The sequence below is a fragment of the Carlito syrichta genome, unplaced genomic scaffold (genome assembly GCF_000164805.1).
Source record: "Carlito syrichta isolate Samal-C Ts95f unplaced genomic scaffold, Tarsius_syrichta-2.0.1 Scaffold308088, whole genome shotgun sequence".
Classification (NCBI taxonomy): Eukaryota; Metazoa; Chordata; class Mammalia; order Primates; family Tarsiidae; genus Carlito; species Carlito syrichta.
The window spans coordinates 628972-650911 of NW_007252184.1; the positions used below are offsets into that span (position 1 = coordinate 628972).

The following is a 21940-nucleotide window of genomic DNA, read 5'->3' on the forward strand; positions in this document are numbered from 1 at the left end:
CAGCTAAAGGTTTTAAGTCACATCGTGTCACTTCTGCTGATAGTGTATTCTTTTAGTTGCAATAATCAGAAAAACCCACTCACTTTCAAGGAGGAAGTAACACACTCCCATCTTTCAATGTCGAACACTTTGTGAGTATACTTTGAAACTGTCACAATAGATAGATTTTATGGAAAGTAGACCAATGGTACCCTCTGATATCAGACCCCTCCTTAAGGAAGTATCTGTCTTTCCTTCTGCTCCTTGCTTTGAACTTTATTTCTTAGTAGTAATGTAGCAGTAATCAAAGTTAACATTCAGCCAGCTGTTGAAATGCACCAATTGTCATCCTGAAGCTTTACATAAAATACTTCATGTAATTCACACAACATTCTTTATTTTACAGATTAGAAACCTTCTGCTAGGCAATGTAATGGCTTAAATCTGCACCAATTATTTATTATTATTATTATTATTATTTTTGAGTTGGAGTCTCACTCTGTTGCCCAGACTGGAGTGCAGTGGCCGCTCCCGGCCACCGCAGCCTTGACCTGCTGGGCTCCGGCGATCCTTCCGCCTCAGCCTTCCAAGTAGCTGGAATTACAGGCATGCACTACCACGCCTGGCTGATTTTTTTGATTTATTGTAGAGATGAGGTCTCGCTGCCCAGGCGGGTCTCGAACCCGCGGGCTCAGGCAATCTACTCACCTCAGCCTCCCAAAGGCACAGGATTACAGGCTGAGCCACCGAGCCCGGCTTGCACCAATTATCTTATTAGCTCTCGTAGTTTCTGTGGATCAGAGATTGAGAAAGTGCTTAGCTGAGTGGTTCTGGTTGGTGTCCCTCATTCAGGGTTGCTTGATTATTTCAAGGTCACAACAGGCAGAAAAAGGTGGAGTTTGCATTTAAACCTAGGCACTTTGCTTCCAGAACCTGTGCTTGAAGTCGCTACACTAAAGCCATTTGGGCTTCTGGAATCCAGACTCTCATGAGCTGCTGAGCCCAGTCCTTATTGTGTGCCTGGCAGGTGCCTCACCTCTGAAGGCTTCAGGGTGACCAGTCATGCTACAGGGATCTTTCATGGGGTGGGGTGGGGGAGAGGCTATAGCAACTCCATGAGGGTAATCATTCCTCAATGAGTCTAAGCAAGGATCTCTTTGTTCTTTTTAAATAAGTTAGATTTCTTTAAATTGCCTTCCAGATTGTGGTTGCATTTGTTAGCTCAGTTGGGGGTTGGCTTTTTGCTGGAGGCAATATGTTTATAAAACTTGAAGCCTCTCACCTGCATCTTCTGGGCCCTTAACTAACCCCACAGTATTTTGATCTACTTTTTCTTCTTTTTTTAAAATTGCATCTTCAAGAACATTGCATAATAACTCAGCAGGGAAGGGGGTTTGCCAGCAGTCTTCCCATATCCCACATTGCTGTTGGAAGATATCATTAGAGCATTTGGACTCACATTTCATTAGCTTCATATGCCTTCTTTGAGGCTTCTTCAAGGATGTAAAGCCACTAGAATATCTTTCTTAAATGTCAGGCCATGGAGTTAGGGGATGTTGTAGCTGGAAGGAACTTAGTGGGATTGTCTTGCATAGTGATTTTTAGGAAGCCCTAGGTATCATACAGGTGTCTCAGGTACCCTCCCCATATGTAGTAGTTGTTTATTGTTGCATAGCAAAATACCCCGATGTGTAACCACTTAAAACATCAAGCATTTATTGTCTCGTACAGTTTCTGAAATTCAGAGATCTAGGAGCAGCTTAGTTGCAGATTATGACTCTGCACTTTTAATGAGGTTACAGTTAAATGTCTTCTGGGAAGGCTCTGCTTCTAAGATAATTCATTGTCATGGCTGAAGGCCTCAGTTCCTTAGTTCTAACTGAGCACTCTCAAGACATAGCAGCTAACTTTTCCCAGAAGCAAACAGAGAGGAAGGCAAAAGCCGCAGTAACTTTTATGACACAGCCTCAGGTGTTGTACACTGTTACTTCTGTAAAATTCTATTGGTCATATAGTCTGGCCCTGATACAACGTATCACAGGTTACCGGGGCATGAAAACCAGGTGATAGGGATCTTTGGGGACAGTCTTGGAGGCTGGCTACTACACTATGGCGAAGGCAAGGAGCCATAAGTAGCTTTGTCTTGTGCTTGCCCCAAAGTAGCCCTGTCTTGATCTGCTTTGTATGTTGTGCTATCTTGTGAAACTTATTTTCAAAATTGTTCTATGGAGAATAACAAATCAGGATGTAAGTCCCTCATTTAAAAATGATGCATCTACAGCTGAGGAAAATAGTCTTGTTTTAAGTTTGCAAAGTTGCTGCCACAGCCCAGATAAAGATTCATTTCTGTGTCTTTTACCCTCTTGTATGGGGAGGAGTAAAAGGCACCATCAACACTTGACAGATCAGAGGAAATTGGGCAGCTTTGAAAACGTTCCTTTCAATGATGGAGCAATATTGTCCGTAAACCTTACTTAAAGGTAAAGAGAGGACTGAGGGAAGAAGGAAAGGACCTGATGCCTGACTTTTGAGGAAAATTAAGACTCAGGTCTTGAATAACTTCAACTTACTATAAACGAAGCCCTTCCCAGAAGTCATTTCAGTTCATCTATCCAACAGTAAGTCAACCCTGCTATTACCCCTTTTTATAGATGAGGAAACTAAGCTCCCAAGAGGTAGAGCTATGTCTTGAATCATTGGAAAGACTTGGATAGTAGGTTAGGGGAACAACCAGAACATTCTAGATTTAAGGCATATTCCAAAAGCCAGAAGGCTTAATGAGTTTTCCAGCTTGTTTCACATGGTGCTCAGCTAATATTTGTTGAATGACTTTTCTGGCTAATATGTGTGGACTTTTTGGATCAGGCCACTCATCCAGAGGTTCTACAAGTGGGAGAGTAGCACATACCATCCACAAAGCATCAGTATTGGTCTGTTTTTAGAGAATCCACCTGCTCTGGGCATGGGTCTACCTGTATCCATTAAACTTCTGTTGACCCATTCCAAAATCAGTCTTACTCCTTAATATTTTTCTTTTGTAAAAATTTGTATTTCTGGCACCTCAGGTGACTACATTCTCCGTAACACAAGAACATTGGTCCTTAAGCCGGCTGGAAATATGGAGAATAAAAAATCCCAGATGATTCATTTATTTGTCATCCATTTATTGAGCTCTGTCTGTGGAGGAGGCACTGAGAGACACTCCTTCCCTTTCTCACACCAGGTCTGTAATGTCTGTGACTCCACCTACCCTCACTAAACTCCTGGAGACTTGGCTTAGGGAGTCATCAGGAGGTGCATCTACTACTGTTTTCTGCAGAGTTGGAAACCTTTGGGTTCATAGTTTAGTATTTACAGCAGACATACTGAGATCAGTGGTTTCCCAAGAGACTAAATTGCAAACCTGGAGGTTTGTTAGATGATTTGAGAGGGTACATTAGCAATACCTTTTTAAAAAGAAAAGAAAAGAAAAGAAAAATGTAATAGTTACGGCTTTTTGTGTGTGTGTGTGTTATGTTGGAGTCTTACTCTGTCGCCCAGACTGGAGTGCAGTAGCCACTCCCGGACACCGCAGCCTCGACCTGCTGGGCTCCGGCGATCTTTCTGCCTCAGCCTTCCAAGTAGCCGGAATTACAGGCATGCGCTACCACACCCGGCTGATTTTTTGATTTATTGTAGCGATGAGGTCTCACCTGCCCAGGCAGGTCTCGAACCCGCGGGCTCAGGCAGTCCACTCACCTCAGCCTCCCAAAAGTGCGGGATTACAGACTGAGCCACCGAGCCTGCCTACACATGGCTTTTTTTGAGGCCATTTCTTTGGATTGACTGCAGGACTCTGAATTCAACCCCTCACTCTGCCATGAACTAGCTGAGCCGGGGGACCTAGGACAAGTGACTTACCTGCTGTTTCTCACTTTCATCTTGAACTTTGGAAAATCCTGGGTGTCAGGAAAACTCTGTGTATAGTAATTCTAAACTCTTTGTTTTATGGAGGCAGGGGTTGAGGATCTGAAAGGTGAGATAACTTGCTACATGACTCAGTTGGCAGACCTGGAACCGTTCTCCAGCACCCCTGATTTCTAGGACATTTTGTACAGTAGAAGCCTGCACCCATTTTTATCCCTTTACCTTTTTCCTCACCCTGCAATAGTAGTAAATCCCAAGGCATTGGTACATCTGATGGTAGCTGGAAGAAGAATGCAGCCTTTCTGTGTCTTATCTAAGTTAGGGGAAGTGCTCTTTACTTGAGAGGAATTAGAAATAGATTCTTTGAACACCCTCATAGTCTCTCAAAATAATCACAGCTAACATCTGTTGAGCTTTTACTATCGACACACTTCGGAGTGCTGCAGCTAGAACTGTAGTTCTCAAAGTGGGTCCCTGGGCCAGCCTCAGAAGCATCACCTGGATATAGGCTGTTCTGAGAACCCCCACTCCAAACCTGAAAAAGAAACTGGTGGGAGGGAGCACCCTGCACTCTGTTTAGACATACCCTCTAGGTGAGTGATGCACAATGGAGTTTAGAGCCACTTACTTTATATCCTCAACAGCTTCTTGACGATTATGTCCCCATCTTACAGTTGAAGTTAAGGCAGGTGGTGTGTGTTGGGCAATGTCTCATTGTGCTTTTTATTCAGTAAACATTAATAAGCATTTATTTATTTGGTGCACTTTATTGCACTTGTTTGTTTAATCCCCACACAACCCAACGGGGTGGATATTTTTATCTTCATTTTATAGATGAGGTGGTGAGGCTGAGAGGCATTAAGTAACTCTTCTAAGGTCACACAGCTACTTAGCTGTGAGGTTGAGGCTGAAAGCCAGGTCTCTCCACTCTACCCTATCCCTGCTTCTGACACTCCCTGTGCCTGTCTGTCCCCAGCTGTGTATTTCTCCCCAGCTGCAAGGCACATCTGTCCTCTGGGAGGCCTTACCTAAGACCGCCCCCAACACCTGCAGCTGCAGCCCAGAGTATGGGCAGAGCCATTCTTTTTGTAGCACAGTCGATGCCTGCTTTTAAATGGGTTTCCCCTCTCACTACCTCAGTTTCCCTGGTAGAAGATGCTCTAACTGAATTGAGCCTCCAGGCAGAATGTCCCAAAGAGAGCATCAGGCTGTGTAGATAAGGAGAAGCAGGGCTGGCATGGTGTTAACAACCTCTGTTGATGACTTCTCCTGGCACCGCAGCTTGCCTGCTATCCCTTGGTTTGGTCCGAATTTCCTTTGCGATGATTTTTTTCCCCTCCATATTCATATCTGAGAAGATACCCTCTAGGGATTTTTTTTCCAGTAGGGGGACAGAGCATGGAGAACTTTTTTCCCTAGGTTTTCATGGAAGCTGATGAGCACAGAGTCAGATGTCCCAGCTGTCTTTGAATGCCATGGGTGACACATTGCTCTTGTCTGATCACTGAAAAATGCCTTCTCCTCCTGGAAGCTCTTTGTTCATCCTCCTGGTCTGGGTGATGCTGGTTGCTCTGGGGTGCAAGGTCACTGAGCTTGCTGTCATAGAAGCCTTCTCAGTCTCCAGTGGGACAGCCTGCATGAATCTTTCCTGCAGGTTCTAAAATAAAGGTCACCACTTGACCCCAGCACTGTCAGGAGTGAACCCAATTCTCAGCTCTGCACCACCTTACCTGTATCTTCAGCTACGGTTTGCAGAGATTCAGGTGTGTCAGACACCATGTCCAGGACTAAAAGGGAGTGAGTGAAAGCCTTAGCGTTTCCTTAGGAAAAGCTTTTGTGGTACATAACTCTAAGACCTTTGTAAAGCTCCTAAAAACTTATAAATAAAATATCTGAGTTCTCAAGTTTGTTACATGGTACCCTTCCTTTTATGGATAAACACATATCTGTGAATGCCTAAAAGTCTTCTGTGCTTTCCTTCAAGCCATCAGGATGAATGGGATGCTGAGAAAGGGTCACTGGTCTTGGTCAGGTCCTGGTAGGATACAGCCTACATGCTCAAGCATGAAAACGACTACATGAAAGACCAGGGTGTGGGCAGGGCTAAGAGGAGCTGACCAGGGGAAGCAGTGTCTCCCAGAAAGGGTCCCTGCAACCCTGAGGCTTAAAGGAGAGAGAGACAGGAGGTGTTGTGGAACCCAGCGAAAATATTATTATACAGCTATACAAGTAAAAAGTTACAGTAAAGTAAAGTAAAAAGTTATAGTAAGCTAAGGTTAATTTGTTATTGAAGAAGGGAAAATATTTTTTGTAAATTTGACTATCATGTACAGAAATGTCTTAGACCTTCACATTCACTCACTACTCACTGACTCACCCAGGACTACTTCCAGTCCTGCAAGCTCCATTCATGACACTGGCATTGGCAAAGCCAGGAAAATCTGACCTCTCAGACCCGCACTGGTGCCTACCACTGACCAAACTCAGCCAGAGACCAGCAGTAGAATGAACCCAGGTAATTTGGTCTCCAAAGGCAAAGGTCAGGCTGTTGGGGCCCAGAACAATTAAGAAGGGTAGAGAATTGAGTTTGGAGTGGCAAATGAGAACATCATCACATCCTCCAACCAGACTTTGAGACAAAGAAAGACCAGTATTACATCTGTACAGTCATGTACTGTATGATGACAACATCTATCAATGACAGACTACACATATGAAACTGGTCCCATCAGGTTATAAAGGAGCGGAACAATTCCTATTATCTAATGACATCACAGCTTTCTTATGTCATGGCAAAACAAATTATTTATGTTTGTGGAGATGCTGGTGTAAATAAACCTACTGCATTGCCAGTTGTATAAAAGCCCAGCATATGCAATTATTACAGCACATAATACCCGATCATGCTAATAAGTGACTATGCTACAGGTAATCGTATAGTATTTACTGTACTCTTTATCGTTATTTTAGGGTGTACTCTCTTGTCATTATGGAAAAAGAAAGTTAACTGGTAAAGCAACCTCAGACTTGTCCTCCAGGAGGAATTCCAGAGAAGGCATTGTCATCTCAGGAGATGACATCTCCATGTATGCTATCATCCCTGAAGACCTTTCAGTGGAATGAGATATGGATGTGGAAGACAGTGATACTGATGATCCTGCCCTGTGGAGGCCTAGGCTCATGTGTGTGTGTGTGTGACATTTTTTAACAAAAAAAGGTTTGAAAAGTTAAAAAAATTTTTTTTAAAAAATTCAAAACAGAAAAAGTAAAGTTTATGGAATAGATATGAAGCAAGAAGATATTATACATCTATACAATGTGTTTGTGTTTATAAAATAAAAAGTTACAGTAAGCTAAGGTTAATTTGTTTTTGAAGAAGGAAAAACATTTTGTGTGAATTCTACTGTAGAAATGGCCTAAACCTTCACATTCACTCACCGAATCACCCAGGGCTACTTCCAGTCCTGCAAGCTCCATTCATGAGAAGTGTCCTATACGGGTGTCCCATTTTTATCCCTTCTACCGTATTTTTCCTCTGCCGCTTCTATGTCTAGAAAGGTTTAGATGGATAATACTCCCATTGTGTTCCTGTTGCCTGCAGTATTCGGTACAGCTGCTCAGGTTTGTAGCCTGGGAGCTGTGGGCTGTACCATATGACCTAGGTGTGGACCAGGTCAGACCATCTAGGTTGTGTAAGTATGCTCTGTGATATTCACAATTCGAAATTGCCTAAGGATACATTTCTCAGAACATACCTCACTCTTACACAACACGGGGCTGTAATTCAAAGTATATACATGCAGGGCCAATGATCAGAATCTGGCATTCAGACCCCACCTTTTGATAAGAGGAGTGTCAGAGTACTTGTGACCATCTTTGATCCACCACACTAAGAAATATAAAAACCCGAACTCCGTAGCTTCCAAACCTAAAGTTAAAATCATCGTGGCAAGATCATTTTTGTGACCCTGCTCTTTCAAGGAACATCGATCCCTCTCTCCTGCTCTCCCAGTTCCTGCTACAACCCCTGCCCCATCCTGTGGTTCACTCCTGGGCCTGCACAATTTTGGGTCACCCCAGACACCTCCCAGCATGTATCCGGTGACACTCTTGATTTTCTGCTTTCCTGGGTGGTCAGGCCCTGCTGCCACGGCTCCAGATGATGAATTTATTCATGGTGGCAGGTGTATTCGATGAAACTAAAGAGATTGGAAAATTATGTAAAATGTTTGAGAATGTGCGTGCTTGTGCTTACATTTAATGGGCCCATTTAAAAAAGTCTCTGAACCCTGAAGCCAAGACAAAGTTTGATATCTCATATTTGCGATTCACAAGAGCCTGATTCAGCATGTTTCCCCCGTCTCAGTCCCCTTCCCAGTCATGTCTCCCATGTGCTGGCACTTTCCTATTCATTTCCTTCATGATTTAAATGGTGACAGTTGCATCTGCATTATAATTTTTCATCCTGAGTCTTTTGCAGATATTATCAGAGATAAGCAATGGCGTCTTCATTTTACAGGCAGAAAAATTAAAACATGCATAAATTAGACTTGGAAAAGGTAGCAGTGGAAAACGCAGGGGACCTGAGCCCTGTCCCCTTCCCCATTTTCTGCCATCACCCCTTTTCGTCTTCCTGATACCTGGTTTCCTAACTGCTGTACTCCTGACCTTTTGGTCAGGATAAGTCTTTGTTGTGAGGCTGTCTTGTGCACTATAGGATGGGCAGCATCCCTGGCCTCTACCCACAGATGCCAGAAGTCCTCCCCACCAACCTCCACCAACCTAGAATGTCTCCAGGCATTAGCCAAGTGTCCTGAGGGCTGGAGGGGCAGTTATGGTGTAAGGTGCCCTCTGTTGAGAGCCATTGCCTTCCAGCAGAGTGTTTAAAGATACTGGGCATCAGAGATTATGAGTTAATGGATCCGAGGTGGGGCCGGGGCACAGAGTATTTTTTAAAGATCTTTTGAGCGTTTCTGACTACGATAGGGTGAAGAATCTGTGCTCCAGAATTCAGATCCCAACTCTCTAAGCCTGAGTTTCCTGATTTGGGATACTAAAATGATCATATTATACCTGTCTCATATTACTGTGACCCTGAAATCTGATAATCTATATGGAATATTAAACACAGTGCCTGGAATGCAGTGATTTGCTCAGTACATATCAGCTCTCATTAAGCTGCTTATTCCATTCTTGAATCCCTCCTGCTCTTCCTTCTTGGTACCAGGTACCCATCTGGGTTGGAGGTTTGCATTTCGAGTGTGGGGGCCGGGCGTATGGGGAGGTGATGGTTCAAATGCACCTAGTGGAGGCCAGCAAGTTGGGCCCGAAAGACAGGTAACAGGACCTTCTACAGAGGATTAGGAGCAGATATGGTGGATGTGAGGCTCTGAGAATCCTGCAGGTGTGGCAAGCCCATCATTATAGGATTTCTGAGAAAATGAGATTCTGGATGAAACTGAGGTCTAGCTTCTGGCACTGGTGGTAGGTAGCCAAGGCAGGGTGAAGGTCATTGGGATTAGAGAAGTCATGGATATGTATTCAGAGCTGTTAGATGGCATATCCTGAGGGGGGCAAATTCCTCATGGTGATGTCAGAAGGTGGGGTGTTGAAGGAGGCCTGGGAACTAGATGTCATTGTCACAGAAACCTGTATGAATGTGACCCAGATACCAGTCTACTGCATTTTGATGTGGCTAATCAAGACAATGGGGAGTCTGAAAGCCATGCCATGGGAGTGAGGGCTGTCAGTAGTTCTGGAAAAGAGGCAGCATCTCTTAAGTGCTCTCTCTTTAATGGAAGTGTTGAGTGCTGGAGGGAATATCATTGTGCCATACTCCCAGGAGAGAAGACATCTAGAGTGGGTGTCAGGAGGTAGGTAGCCATTCAAGGAAGGCTGCACTTCAGTAGAAGGTATGGCATTGAAAAGTGTGATCTTGAACTCTTCATTTTTTGAGAGGCTGGATGACTTCTTCTCTAGGATGCCCTAGAGTAGTCTTTTCCAATCTTTGTCAAGTGGTGCCACACACAGCGAATGGCACAAGGAAAATAGAAAAGTTGCTGACAGTATGGAGTAGCCAAGCTGGAAGGTACCAGCCCTTCCCAGTAGCTTTGCAGGATTGAAGAGATGAGTATCCTTGAGTTCTATCACAGCACACCAGGGTACCAAAGCACCCTGTTTGGGAAGTATAGATCTGGAGGATGTTTTTTGGTCTGATTGCAAGGTAGTGTGCTGGGCAACAGATTCCATTCTTGGTATCATTCTTTCCTTACCACCATCTTGCAAGATTCATGTCACGCCACTTGTATGGCAGGGTCTTTATTTACAGCTGACCCTGCAACTTTCCCAGGGTCCACCCAGGGTTAAAGGACAGAACCAAGACTTATGTCTGTGGCCTATGCTTCTGACTACTTAGATGAACTGACCCATTAGGTTCCCTTCAGTTCTTTGAATAATGGGGTACATAGGGGTTCATTGGTCCTTCTGGCCCTGTTACCAGGTTGACCCTAACCCGTGACATCTTGTGAGAATACTTCACAATCTCTGAGCCATAATTTCTCTGTCTGAGATGTGCAATTGTTGGCTCATCATTTCAGGGCACATTTCTTCTCTCTTCTATCAGTTGTCATCATCTTCTAGCTTGGGGGCAGGGGACTCACTGTTTGCCTATTTGAGCCAATCACCATCTCTCTTGTCCCCCAAATGTAATTGAAAAGAGCCTTAATGGTTTCCAAATGATGATAGCTCCATAAACCGATTAAAAAGGGCTTAATAAAACTGTCTTGAGTTATTTTCCACAGCTACAGACTCTGCCCTTTGTTTTCTAATGATCCCAACAAGAAATCAGGGCAGTTTTTCTTGTTGTGTGATCTGAAGCACCAGGAAGGCCTTCTTCCGTCTGTCTGACGGCTCACCTCATTTTCTTTTCTTCCCAGACAATCCACGTTGCTATCGTCTGTGCCGGATACAATGCCAGCCGGGACGTCGTCACTCTGGTCAAATCCGTCCTGTTTCATAGGTAAGGACAACTTTGTGTGTTGTGCACTGAGGTCTGTCACTGCCTGCCTGCATATTTCCTTGGTGAAGGGTTCAATAAGGCAGAATTTTCCATCAGTCATTCAAGCAGCCATGAAAATGTAATTTTTGTCTGAAGCCCTGGAGAGATTATTGTGTTAACAGTGTTTAATAGCCGCAATTAGATGCTGTCTCACCATGTTTAGCCTTGTAGCTCCCAGACCTATAGCAACCTTCAAGGACACCCCAAACTCAGTGCTTCAGTTTCTATATTGGCTTCCCCTATCTGGCATTCACTAGACCTCTCTTTTTACACACCGTGTTGGTAGGTTATGTTGTGGACTGAATTGTGTCCCCCAAATTCTTATGTTGAAGCTCTAATCCCTAAAATGTCAGAATATAACTGTATTTGGAGACAGGGTCTTTACAACAGTAATTAAATTACAGTGGGGTTACGGTAGGCCCTAATCTAATATGACCGACATCCTTTAAGTAAAGGAGATTAGGATACAGACAGGTACTGAGGGAAGACGATGTGAACTCGCTCTGAGAGAGGGACCATCTGCAAGCCAAGGAGAGAGCCCTCAAAAGGTAAAGACTTTGAGAAATGTGAGAAAATATATTTCTTTTGTTTGAACCACCCAGACTGTGGTATCTTGTGGTAGTAGCCCTAGAAAACAAATATAGGTTGCTTACTCTATTCCATTGTGACCTACCCCATCTCTGGGCATTTCTGACTCAAAAAAAGTCCCGCCATACATTAAAATGAAGTTTTCCAACCTGTGGATGATATCCAGTGACCCTTGTGGATCACCCAAGACCAGTCATCCAAAGGATTGACTCCTCTTCCACTTGGAAGTGATAATGCCTCTCTGGGACCTTCTCCTCTGAGTTAAACTCCTGCCATTTGCATCTACTTTCTCATGGGACTTTTCTTCTGTCTCTTACTGTTTTGATTGTTGTATGTACTCACGATCATATCCAGAGTGGAGTCTATAGTTCCAGCTAGTGCCCTTGGCTCTGTTCTAACATTCTTATGAAAAGTGTGGATGAAGCCAATGGTATGGAAATGTACTGAGTGAACGATTCAGGATCCAGCAGGCTCTCAAAAGTAGGCATAGTCATGAAAAACTCTCGAGGAACAGAAATTAGTGGAAAGTTCTGCACCTGAGTCTGACTGTCAGTGGTATAAGAAGAGGTAAGAGTGATAGTGTATGTCCCAGATCTACCAACCCTGCAAGAAACTGGAATTCCCTGTTGGTTCCATCTTCTCTCTTGATTCCCCAACCAACCCATCCATAATCAGTGCCTGTGGGTTCTCCATCTTAGACAGGTTTCAGTTCCACCCCTTTTCTCTGTTTCCATTGCTAACGACATAGTTCATGTCCACCTGTGCTCTCACCTTCATGTGTCCTTTCTGCTTCTCCAGTTTCTACTCTTCAAACCCATCTGCTCTAATTCTAGAGTGATACTTCAGGCAGGCAAATCTGATTTCTTAAAGCCTTCCAGTAGCTTCTCCTTTTCAAGGGTTACCATGGCACACAGACCTTAGGATCTGAGGTCATTCTCCATCATACTTTTTCTCCTCCCATTGATTGGACTTTATGCTCCAGCAGCTCTGACCTGCTGTGGCTCCCCCCGACCTCCTACAGTGTGTCCTGCCTGTTGGGTCCCCTCATGCTGCTCTGTCTGTTCATTTCTCCCTTCTTTCTACATCTTTTTCTGCCCCCAAACTGGCAAAATCCCTCTTACCCTTGAAGAATTTGCATAGACTTTTTTTTCTAACAGGAAGCCCTACTTTAAACCTCAGTCTGGGTCGGGGCTTTTCATCTGCCATTCCACAATACCCTGTGTGTCTTTCTATCATCAGATGTATTCCATTGAGTTTTATTTATATATTCATGGTACATCTTCTATAGTAGAATGTGACCTTTTATGGACAGAACTCTTGACGTATACTCTTATATGTCCTAGTATCTTAGCAAAGTACCTGACATATATGCTCAACAAATCTTTACTGATTTAACAAGTTAATCGGGGGGAATCCATTAATAAAGTACCTTGAAAATATGTATTCAATCAGTTAGCTAATCTATCCAGCCCAGACTTAGTTCAGTTTCACATTCATGTCACTACCTGACTAATTTTCAGTAGCTATATAGTGGAACAAATGGAAAACTCTTTAGACTATAGGTTTTTTTAAAAATTATTTTAGCCTGCTAGCTTTTGCTGTGACTCAGTTCACCCCAAAACTTATTTGATCTAAAACATTTATTAACTCAGTCATTTCTTCCGAACTCACCTGTGTGACTCTGTTGCTGTGCCACCTCTTATGTGCCTGCAGGAGGTTGGCCAGGCTTCAAATTCATTGCCATCCTGGAGCAGGAAAGGGGTTGGAGAATTGAGCAAGATACACATATATAACAGTGTCAGTGAGCAAAAGAGGCCACTGGGTCTTCCTCATAGCTCCGTCCAGTTGGAATTGTGATTGCAGTTGTTCATTTGAGGAGGAAATGGGAGTCCCAAATAGTGGCCAAATGGGGCTCGGCCTACTGTCTTCTGACTCAAAGTGAGATGCCCTTTCTGCCATGCCACATCTTCTCTACAGTCTGAAGACTCCTCTCAGCTCTACAGCCTTCATCTGCCACCTGAAACCTGGTATTTTGTACACTAAGCCATGAATTAGGTGGGTGGTTCTCAGCCCTTGATATATTTATTCCTTGTCTCCATTAAAGAACTCAGGACACTCCCTGATAGAATCAAAAAGCTCACTTTTTAGAAGAGGATATTTGCATGATTTTGATATTCAGTTATGAAATTTCTCAATTGTGAAAAATGTTAAGGTCATAAAAACTTCTGGTGGTGTTGTGTGTAAACTTTATCCCTGTTGCTTTAGCTACAAATCAAATAATCTAATAGTTATTGAAAGCGTAAGAATCCTATCGAGTATAAACGTTTACTCCTCCAGTTAACTGTGCAGCACAAAGATGATAAATGTAAAAATAGCAGTAGTATTATTATCAGCTGCTGATGGCATGTCATACTTTCAGAGAGACATGAGGATTTGAGTAAATTCTTAGTATGTGTTATGAAAATTCTGCGTCCTATGTCAGTGAATACTTGATCATCTTGGACCAAATGATCACTAAAGTCCTCCCCATCCCTGAAGTTACACAAATGAAAATGCTCTTGAAATTGAAATGCTGGTGATAATGAGTTGAGATATCAAGACAGAAGGACTTTTGAACGACTTTCAGCTTAGAAAATCCAGCTATAAATAGCTTCATTGCCTCCCAAACACATTATGGGGATTAACTAATAAATGATTATAAAATACTTTGACAAATGAAGTACCTTCCTAATGTTAATAGTAATATAATAATAGTGGTGCAGGGTGCTTCTTTTGCCTTTCACTGTTAATTATGGTAATTAAATTTACTTTCCAGACAAGATTTTTTGCAGATTTTCATTTAAGGCTTACTTTGTTACATCAAATCAATTTTACTTCTTCTGTATGCTTGGTGACAGCAAGCACACTCTATTTTAAATGCCAACACTGAAAGTTGCTGTAACCTGTTGAAGAGAGCTTTCATAGGGGATGTGCCAAAGACCTTGACCTTTAGGGACTCTGTCTTAAAAGACTACTTTAGGGACTCTGTCCTAAAAGGATGATTCTAATGATAATATAACCTTTTATTAAATAATGCTTATAATCATAGCATTGGATAATACTTAAAAATACTAAAAATAAATAATGGAACATCATCTTACAGTAAACCATGTACTCAGTTTTTAAAAGTATGGCTTAGCATGGAGCAATGCTTATGATATATAATAAGTAAAAATATAAGTTAAAACTGCTTAATGTGCATTTTAATATATAAATACACGCATATATGTCACATGCACACATATACAGGGTCAAATTATAGGGATGAAAGGCTAGCAGAAAATATATAATAAAACTTTTACATGCTGTGTTTAGGTGGTAGAAATAAAGGTGATCTTGTTTTTGTTTTCTTTGTGGCATGTATTTTTGGTTGTATCATTATGATAAAGAGGTAAAGATAAGAGGTGAGTGAGAAAAAGATGTACAAAGTATATGTGACAAAGATTTCTTTATTACGTAGTAGACAATAGCACAGTACATGTATGTGTCACCTAGATGGCAGATTATTCAGAGAAGAATTGGGAGAATGCCTGTAACTCTAGTCCCAATTGCAGATAAACTGGGACATATTACTGCTCTTTGCAGAAACGGAGCTCTTAGTGAGCAGAGTAAAGAAATATTTATTTAGTAACTAAGTGTTTACCTCCTGGGCAGGAAGGTGGATCAGCTTGTAAAATTTTAATATTTATAAGGATGATCTCCTTACTCTCACACTCTACAGTCCTGTTGGCAGGACGAAGCTGGGTTATTTCCCTTACTTTGCATATCAAGTAGTTTTTCTTTTTTTAAAACTTCACTTATGCCCCTGAAAATCAGGTAAGATAAAAGAGCATATTTGTGACCAGTGTCTGCCTCTAATTGTCTTATTGCTTATTCAGGCTTGAGCTCATTGTAGAAGCACTGTCTAGCTTGTGCTAGGAGAAGCACAGGATTCGAATAAAATGAAGAAACAGGCCTGGGTTCTGGTTCTACACTTGTCATACCTGGGGTGGGTGACCTTGGGGAAGTCACTGGACATCTTGGAGCTTTGGCTTATTCCCTACCCATGGCAGAACCCTGTTTTTGTTTTGTTTTGAATATTTTATTTTATTATTTTTTTACTTTATTATTTTTATTTTTTATAATCAATGTTTTTTATTATGATATTGTGGGGTACAGTTAAGGGTTAGGTATACAAATATGCTTTGTTCAGGCACCCTTGTTGATAAGAGGTGTCTCCTCGTCCCCAGACAGATATTTACTACCGTTAATCCCATCTCCCTTCCCCTCCCCCCCATAGTTTCCCATCACTGTCAGTCCTTTTCTTATGGTATTACGTTGGATGATCAAGGTCCACTATATGAGTGAGAACATGTGATACTCAGATCTTTGTTGCTGTGAGAGGTCACTCAGTATTATAGACTCTAGTTCCATCCAGGTTGCTGCGAAATTCATGTTTTTGTTCTTTTTTATGACCGCATAGTATTCCATCATGTATATGTACCACATTTTTAAAATCCAGTCCTCTTTTGATGGATAGCATGGTTGCTTCCAGGTTCTTGCTATTGTGAACAGTGCTGCGATAAACATACGTGTGCAGGTATCTTTTTTATAGAGTGATTTGAGTTCTTCAGGGTATATTCCCAGTAGGGGGATTGCAGGGTCATATGGGAGGTTGGTATTTAGAGCTTTTAGGAATCGACACACTGCTTTCCACAGAGGTTGCACTAGTTTATACTCCCACCAACAGTGTAGAAGTGTTCCCTTTTCACCATGCCCTCTCCAGCAACTGTTATTTTTTGAGTTATTGATAATTGCCTGAATATTTTATTTTAAAGATGTGGGGTACAATTCAGGATTAGGCATACAAGTGGACATCAAAAACCCTGTGTTTAATATGGAAAGATATACTCTATGCAAAATTTTTCTATATTTTATTTGTTTAACAAATACTAATGTAGCTCTCACTTTGCATCAGACTCTCTTTCAAGTGTTTTCCAGGTATTAATGCATTGATTCCTTATATGCCTTCATGCAGTGGGCACTATTATTATCACTTTTTTTTTTTGGAGTCAGAGTCTCACTCTGTCACTCAGGCTAGAGTGCAGTGGCATGCTCACAGCCATTGCAGGCTTGACCTGCTGGGCTCAGGCGATCCTTTCTCCTCAGCTTCCCAAGTAGCTGGAACTACAGGCATGTGCCACCATGCCCAGCTAACTTTTTGACTTATTGTAGAGATGAGTTCTCAACAAGTTGCCCAGGCTGGTCTTGAACCCCTGGACTAAGGCAGCCCTCTCGCTTCTGCCTCCCAAAGTGCTGGGATTATAGACGTGAACCACTGTTCCCAGCCTATTATTATCATTTTACAGGCAGTGAAAATGAGGACCAAGCTGTTAAGTCCTGGCTCAAGGTCACACAGAGAATGGACAGAGCTGGGTTTGAACCCAGTCAATCTAGCTTCAGAGTCTGAGCTTTTTACCATTGTTAGTATCATTATTCTTTTTTTTTTTTTTTTTTTTGAGTTGAAGTCTCACTTCATCCCCCAGGCTAAAGTGCAGTGGCATGCTCACGGTCACCCCAGCATCGACCTGCTGGGCTTAGGTGATCGATACTTCCACCTCAGCCTTCCAAGTTGCTGGAACTACAGATGCGCACTACCATGCCCGGCTAATTTTTTGATTTATTTGTAGAGAAGAAATCTCTCCAAGTTGCCCAGGTTATTCTCAAACCCGTGGGCTCAGGCAATCCCCTCACCTCAGCCTCCCAAAGTGCTGGGATTACAGGCTTGAGCCACCGCTCCTGGCCCATTATTCTTAGTTTTAGTTTTAATCACTATTTTGGGTAATAGTGTAGATGTTACCATTACTATGATTGCCATAATCATCCTCATTCCACCCCCCCATCCACCCAAGGTATGTATTTTTGACTTGCTGAGTGTAGAATAAAGAAAGGTTTTAAGGGTGTGGGCATCAGTGTTTTTAGCTTAAGAGAATAGCATGAGCAGATAATATCTTTGAACAGGTAGGAGATTTTTGCTATCTGGTCATGCCTTAAACATGATACCAGAGAAAACTAATTTGTATAGTTCAGATGCTAAGCTTTACATGGGCTATTGCATTTGAACTTCATGCCAACCTACTTGCCATTATGCCCACAAATGACTGAGGAAACTGAGGTTCAGAGAGGTTAAATAGCTTGTTCAAGGTTGCAGATGAGCAAGCCTCCAACCTGGGCTTTTCCAGCCCCTGGAATCCATGCTACTTTGATTGTATCATAAGACCTTTTGATTTTTCTGGAAAGTTGCTCTGTTCTTCTCTCATGGAGAGGTTTTCTGACATGCTGCTAACTTGTCCTTGAATCTTCCCATATTATCAAACCCACTTGGTCTCTCTCAAATGAAGGACTCACACTGAAATACCCTCATTCTGGCTGCTGTGATTTTCTGAAATGAGTTCTATTAAATCTCTAAGTGCAAGAGATTCGCTGAGCATTAAAGTTACTGTCACAGGCTCTTTCTTTTCCTAAAATTGCCATTGCATTGTAAACTCAGATTATTTCAGCTCAAATGTCCTTGTATATTTTAATGAAAACAGGCCTGGATTGTCGGGTAGGGGCTGTGGCACATTCTGACGAAATAAGAAAAGAAAAACAGGAAGAAAGCAATGGTTTAATCATCTTTGCTTCTTTCTAGTACCGTATTTATTGTGTTTTAGCCTGAAACAAGGGAGCAGTTAAAGAAACTAGAGGCAATGGGAGTGTTGCTCATTAAGAATGAAGTCTGCGGACTCTGCCAAAGAGGAAACACACTCTGGCTTTCTCCTTTGGTGTGGAAGTGTGGTCTGATCTGGCTGTGGAACACACTTGATACTGCAGCAATACCTATGTTGCACTAACCCAGGCAGGCTCGGTGGGCCTCATTCTATATTAAGATGTGACCCCAAACTGGCCTGTCCAGACAGAAGAAGCCTCTTCTCATGGGCCTCAAGCTATGCACACAAAATATATTTTTAACTGGTGACTGGCTTAAAAGACTATTTTAGATGTCATACAAATATAAAACTAAATAGCCTTGAATCATGTATTGAGAAAATGATTCCTCTGAATGAGTTTTTATTATCTACAGTTGGTGAAATTCACTTTGGTGTAAATATGTCCTTAACATCTGTCTAACTCTTGCTAATCTCCCTTTGAACAAAAGAGAATTGGATATAGACTCATAGGCTTTGGTTGATTTTGGAATTTGCAGGGCTCTGTCATTAAAACTATTTCTTACCTTCCTGAGTTAGGAACTAAATGTGAAATAAGACTCAGAATTCACACATATAAAGCATACAATAGTCTCCTTTTTGAGCTCTCAATCTTGAGTTGTAGAATGTTCTTTCAACCGTGACCCCAAATAGGGCTCTCTCTTATGTCCCCATGAAGTGCACTTATCTTCCTGTCAGAGGCCAATCTAAGCAGTTGCAGCCCTTCCCATGTGGGCACACCATTGCCTGTTCAGTACAGCTGCCTAAGGAAAGAAGCTCGGAAACAACTGAGCAGAGCTGACCTCATACCTTCTCTCTAACTCACAGGTCAGACATCATTCCCCGTCACTGACGATTAAGTAAATATTGGGATGTAATTCCCACACCATAAAACTTATTTTTTACAAGTGGACACTTTAGTGGTTTTTATTAAATTCACAGAATTGTGCCACCATCACCACTCTCTGATACCAGACCATTTTCATCACCTCGAACAGAAACCCTCATTTCTTACCCAGGACTCCTCATTTTCTCCTTCTTCTACCTCATAACAACCACGAATCTCCTTTCTGTCTCTGTGGGTCTGGCTATTCTGGACATTTCAGGCATGTGGAACCATGTAGGTTTTAGTGTCTTTGACTGACTTCTTTCATTTGGCATAATGTTTTAAATTGTTCATCTTGAAGTAATATGTGTCGTGCTTAATTCCTTTTTATTGCCCAATAATGTATGGATATATACCACATTGTGTTTATCCACTTATCAATTGATAGCCATCTTGTTTTTTTTTTAACTTTTTGACTGCTATGTATAGTTTTGCCAAGAATGTGTATAAGCTTTTGTATGAGCATCTTTCCATGTGTTTTTATATATAACTAGGAATTTATATTTATGCTTAATTTTTTAAGAAACTGCCAAATTGTTTCCCAAAGCAGCTACATTATTTTGCAGTTCCATCAGTCATAGTTGGAGGGTTCCAGTATCTCCACATTCTCATTAACACTTGTTATTGTCTTTTTTATTTTAACCATCCTAATGGGTATGAAATGTTAGCTTGTGGTGGCTGTGATTTGCATTTCCCTAAGAATTAATGATGTTGTGCATCTCTGCATGTGCTTGTTGGTCATTTGTGTATCTTCTTTGAGAAATGACTATTCAAATCATTTGCCCAATTTTTTAATTGGCTTACTTTTTAAAATTATTTGAATAATAAAGGATCTTTATATATCGTGGATACAAGTCACTTACCAGATATATACTTTGAATATTTTCTTCCAGTCTGGTAGTTCTTTCTCACTGTTATGCTGTGAAGCACAAAAGTTTCTCCTTCTCTCTCCCCCCCCATTCCCCTCCCTCTCCCTTTCCCCTCTCCCTCCCTCTCCCTCTCTCTCCCTCTCTTTTATTTTATTTTTTTTGGCTTAACACTAACTTATTTCATAAGATTCTGGAGGCTGGGAAGTCTGAGATCGGGTGCCAGAGTGTCAGGTTCTGGGGAGAGCCCTCTTCCTGGTCTGCAGGCAGCCATCTTCTTGCTGTATCTTCACATGACAGAGAGCAGAAAGAGAAAAAAGTTTTTTTGTTTGTTTTAATATCTAGTTTATCTATTTTTTATTTCATTGCTTGTACTTTAGATGTCATATCCAAGAAACAATGACCTAACTCAGTGTTAAAAGGTTTGCTCTTATATTTTCTTCTTAATGCCTCTATACCTAGCTCTTACCAGACATTTGGATCTCTTAGGTAGTGATTCATGTATCCATTTACTCATTCTTTTTATTAAACAATCACTTGGTAGTTCTATCTATAAGAAGTTGTAAAACAAACTCTTAACAAAATATTGCTCCCAGTGCTAAGACCCTGTTTTGCAGTCATCAGGTAAGTGAGTAGTCAGGAGATTATTATAAAAATCTAAGTTAAGTTTTGAGCCCGGAATTCAGTTGGAGCTGCTGAGAAGGGCATCTGACCCCATGGACTGGCTTCCTCAGAGCTGTGGTGCCTAACCGGAGGACAGTAGGTTAGAAGCAGTTGGTGGGGCAGAGGGAGTCGGCCCAGGAAGAGGGACAACCTGAGCAGAAGCCTGCAGGAGCACATGATTCAGCTGTGGAACTGTGCCCAGGGCCAGGCACTCTGAAAGCACTGGGGTTCTAGAGAGAGCAAGCTGGAGGTGGTTCTTTGTGAAACTAGAGACTCTATCCTTGACAACTGACAGTCTCAGGACAGGAGCTAGACCTACAGATGAACATGGAGATTTCCAGTGCTAATGAGTGTTAGGAGGAAACCCAACCAGGCCATGGGATGGAGGGGAGACAAGACTATTTCAGATGGGATAGACATGGAGTGCCTTCCTCGGGAGGAGGCCCTTGAATTTATTCCTACAGGGGAAGCAGGAGCTGGTCACAAGCTGAGTTGGGGAATAAAGAACCTGAAGTGCCTGGTGGGAGGAAGGAGTGAGAAGACATGAACTTTGAGAGGTGGACAGGATGAGATCATTGAAGGTCCTGTTAGCTCCATGTGGGAGGCTGTGCTTTATACTTTGTACAGTGAGCAAGGTTTTGTGTGATCATGTTAGAGAAAACACAGGGCTTAGGCAATGAAGCATATATTAGAGGGAGCAAGAAAGATAGGGAGAAAAAGAGTGAACATTTTCATGAAGATCACCGAGTTTGGATAAGATTTGCTAGCTAACATTTACGGAGTCCTGACTTCCTACTAGTCACTGTTCTAAGCATTTCACATGTTTTAGTTCAGTCAATCAGACAATAAGTATAAGGCAAGAGCTATTATTATCAAGCCCATTTTGCAGATTTGGAAACTGAGACTCAGAGGAAAAGAAACCTGTCCAAGATCCAACATTAGTTTGTGACAGAACCAAGATAAGAAGGAGCCAGGCAGTTTTGCATCTGAGATCCAGTTCTTAATCGTTAGGCTAAGCTGAGTCTCAGAACTTGAAATTTATTGGATGTGTGGGACATGGGTGGGGAAGTATTCCAGGGGATGCTCCCGTTTCTAACTTTTGAGGCTGGTTGAGTGGGGCACCTTTAACTCAGGCAGGAAATTTGGAAGGAAGACCATGTAAGGGGCTGAAAGAGGGCAAAATGGTTTCTGTTCTGGAAATTGATTGAGCCCCTGCTTACTCTGGAGGCTG

The 21940-nt window shown here is 42.1% G+C and overlaps 1 protein-coding gene across 1 annotated transcript in view; it reads left to right on the plus strand.

Annotated features, from left to right (window-relative positions):
• Positions 1 to 21940, plus strand: part of LARGE1 (LARGE xylosyl- and glucuronyltransferase 1) — a 515425-nt gene that overhangs the window by 196848 nt on the left and 296637 nt on the right. The window contains exon 4 of the mRNA XM_008064872.2: positions 10821 to 10903. Within this exon, the coding sequence (XP_008063063.1) occupies positions 10821 to 10903 (83 nt within the window). The remainder of the gene's footprint in view (positions 1 to 10820; positions 10904 to 21940) is intronic.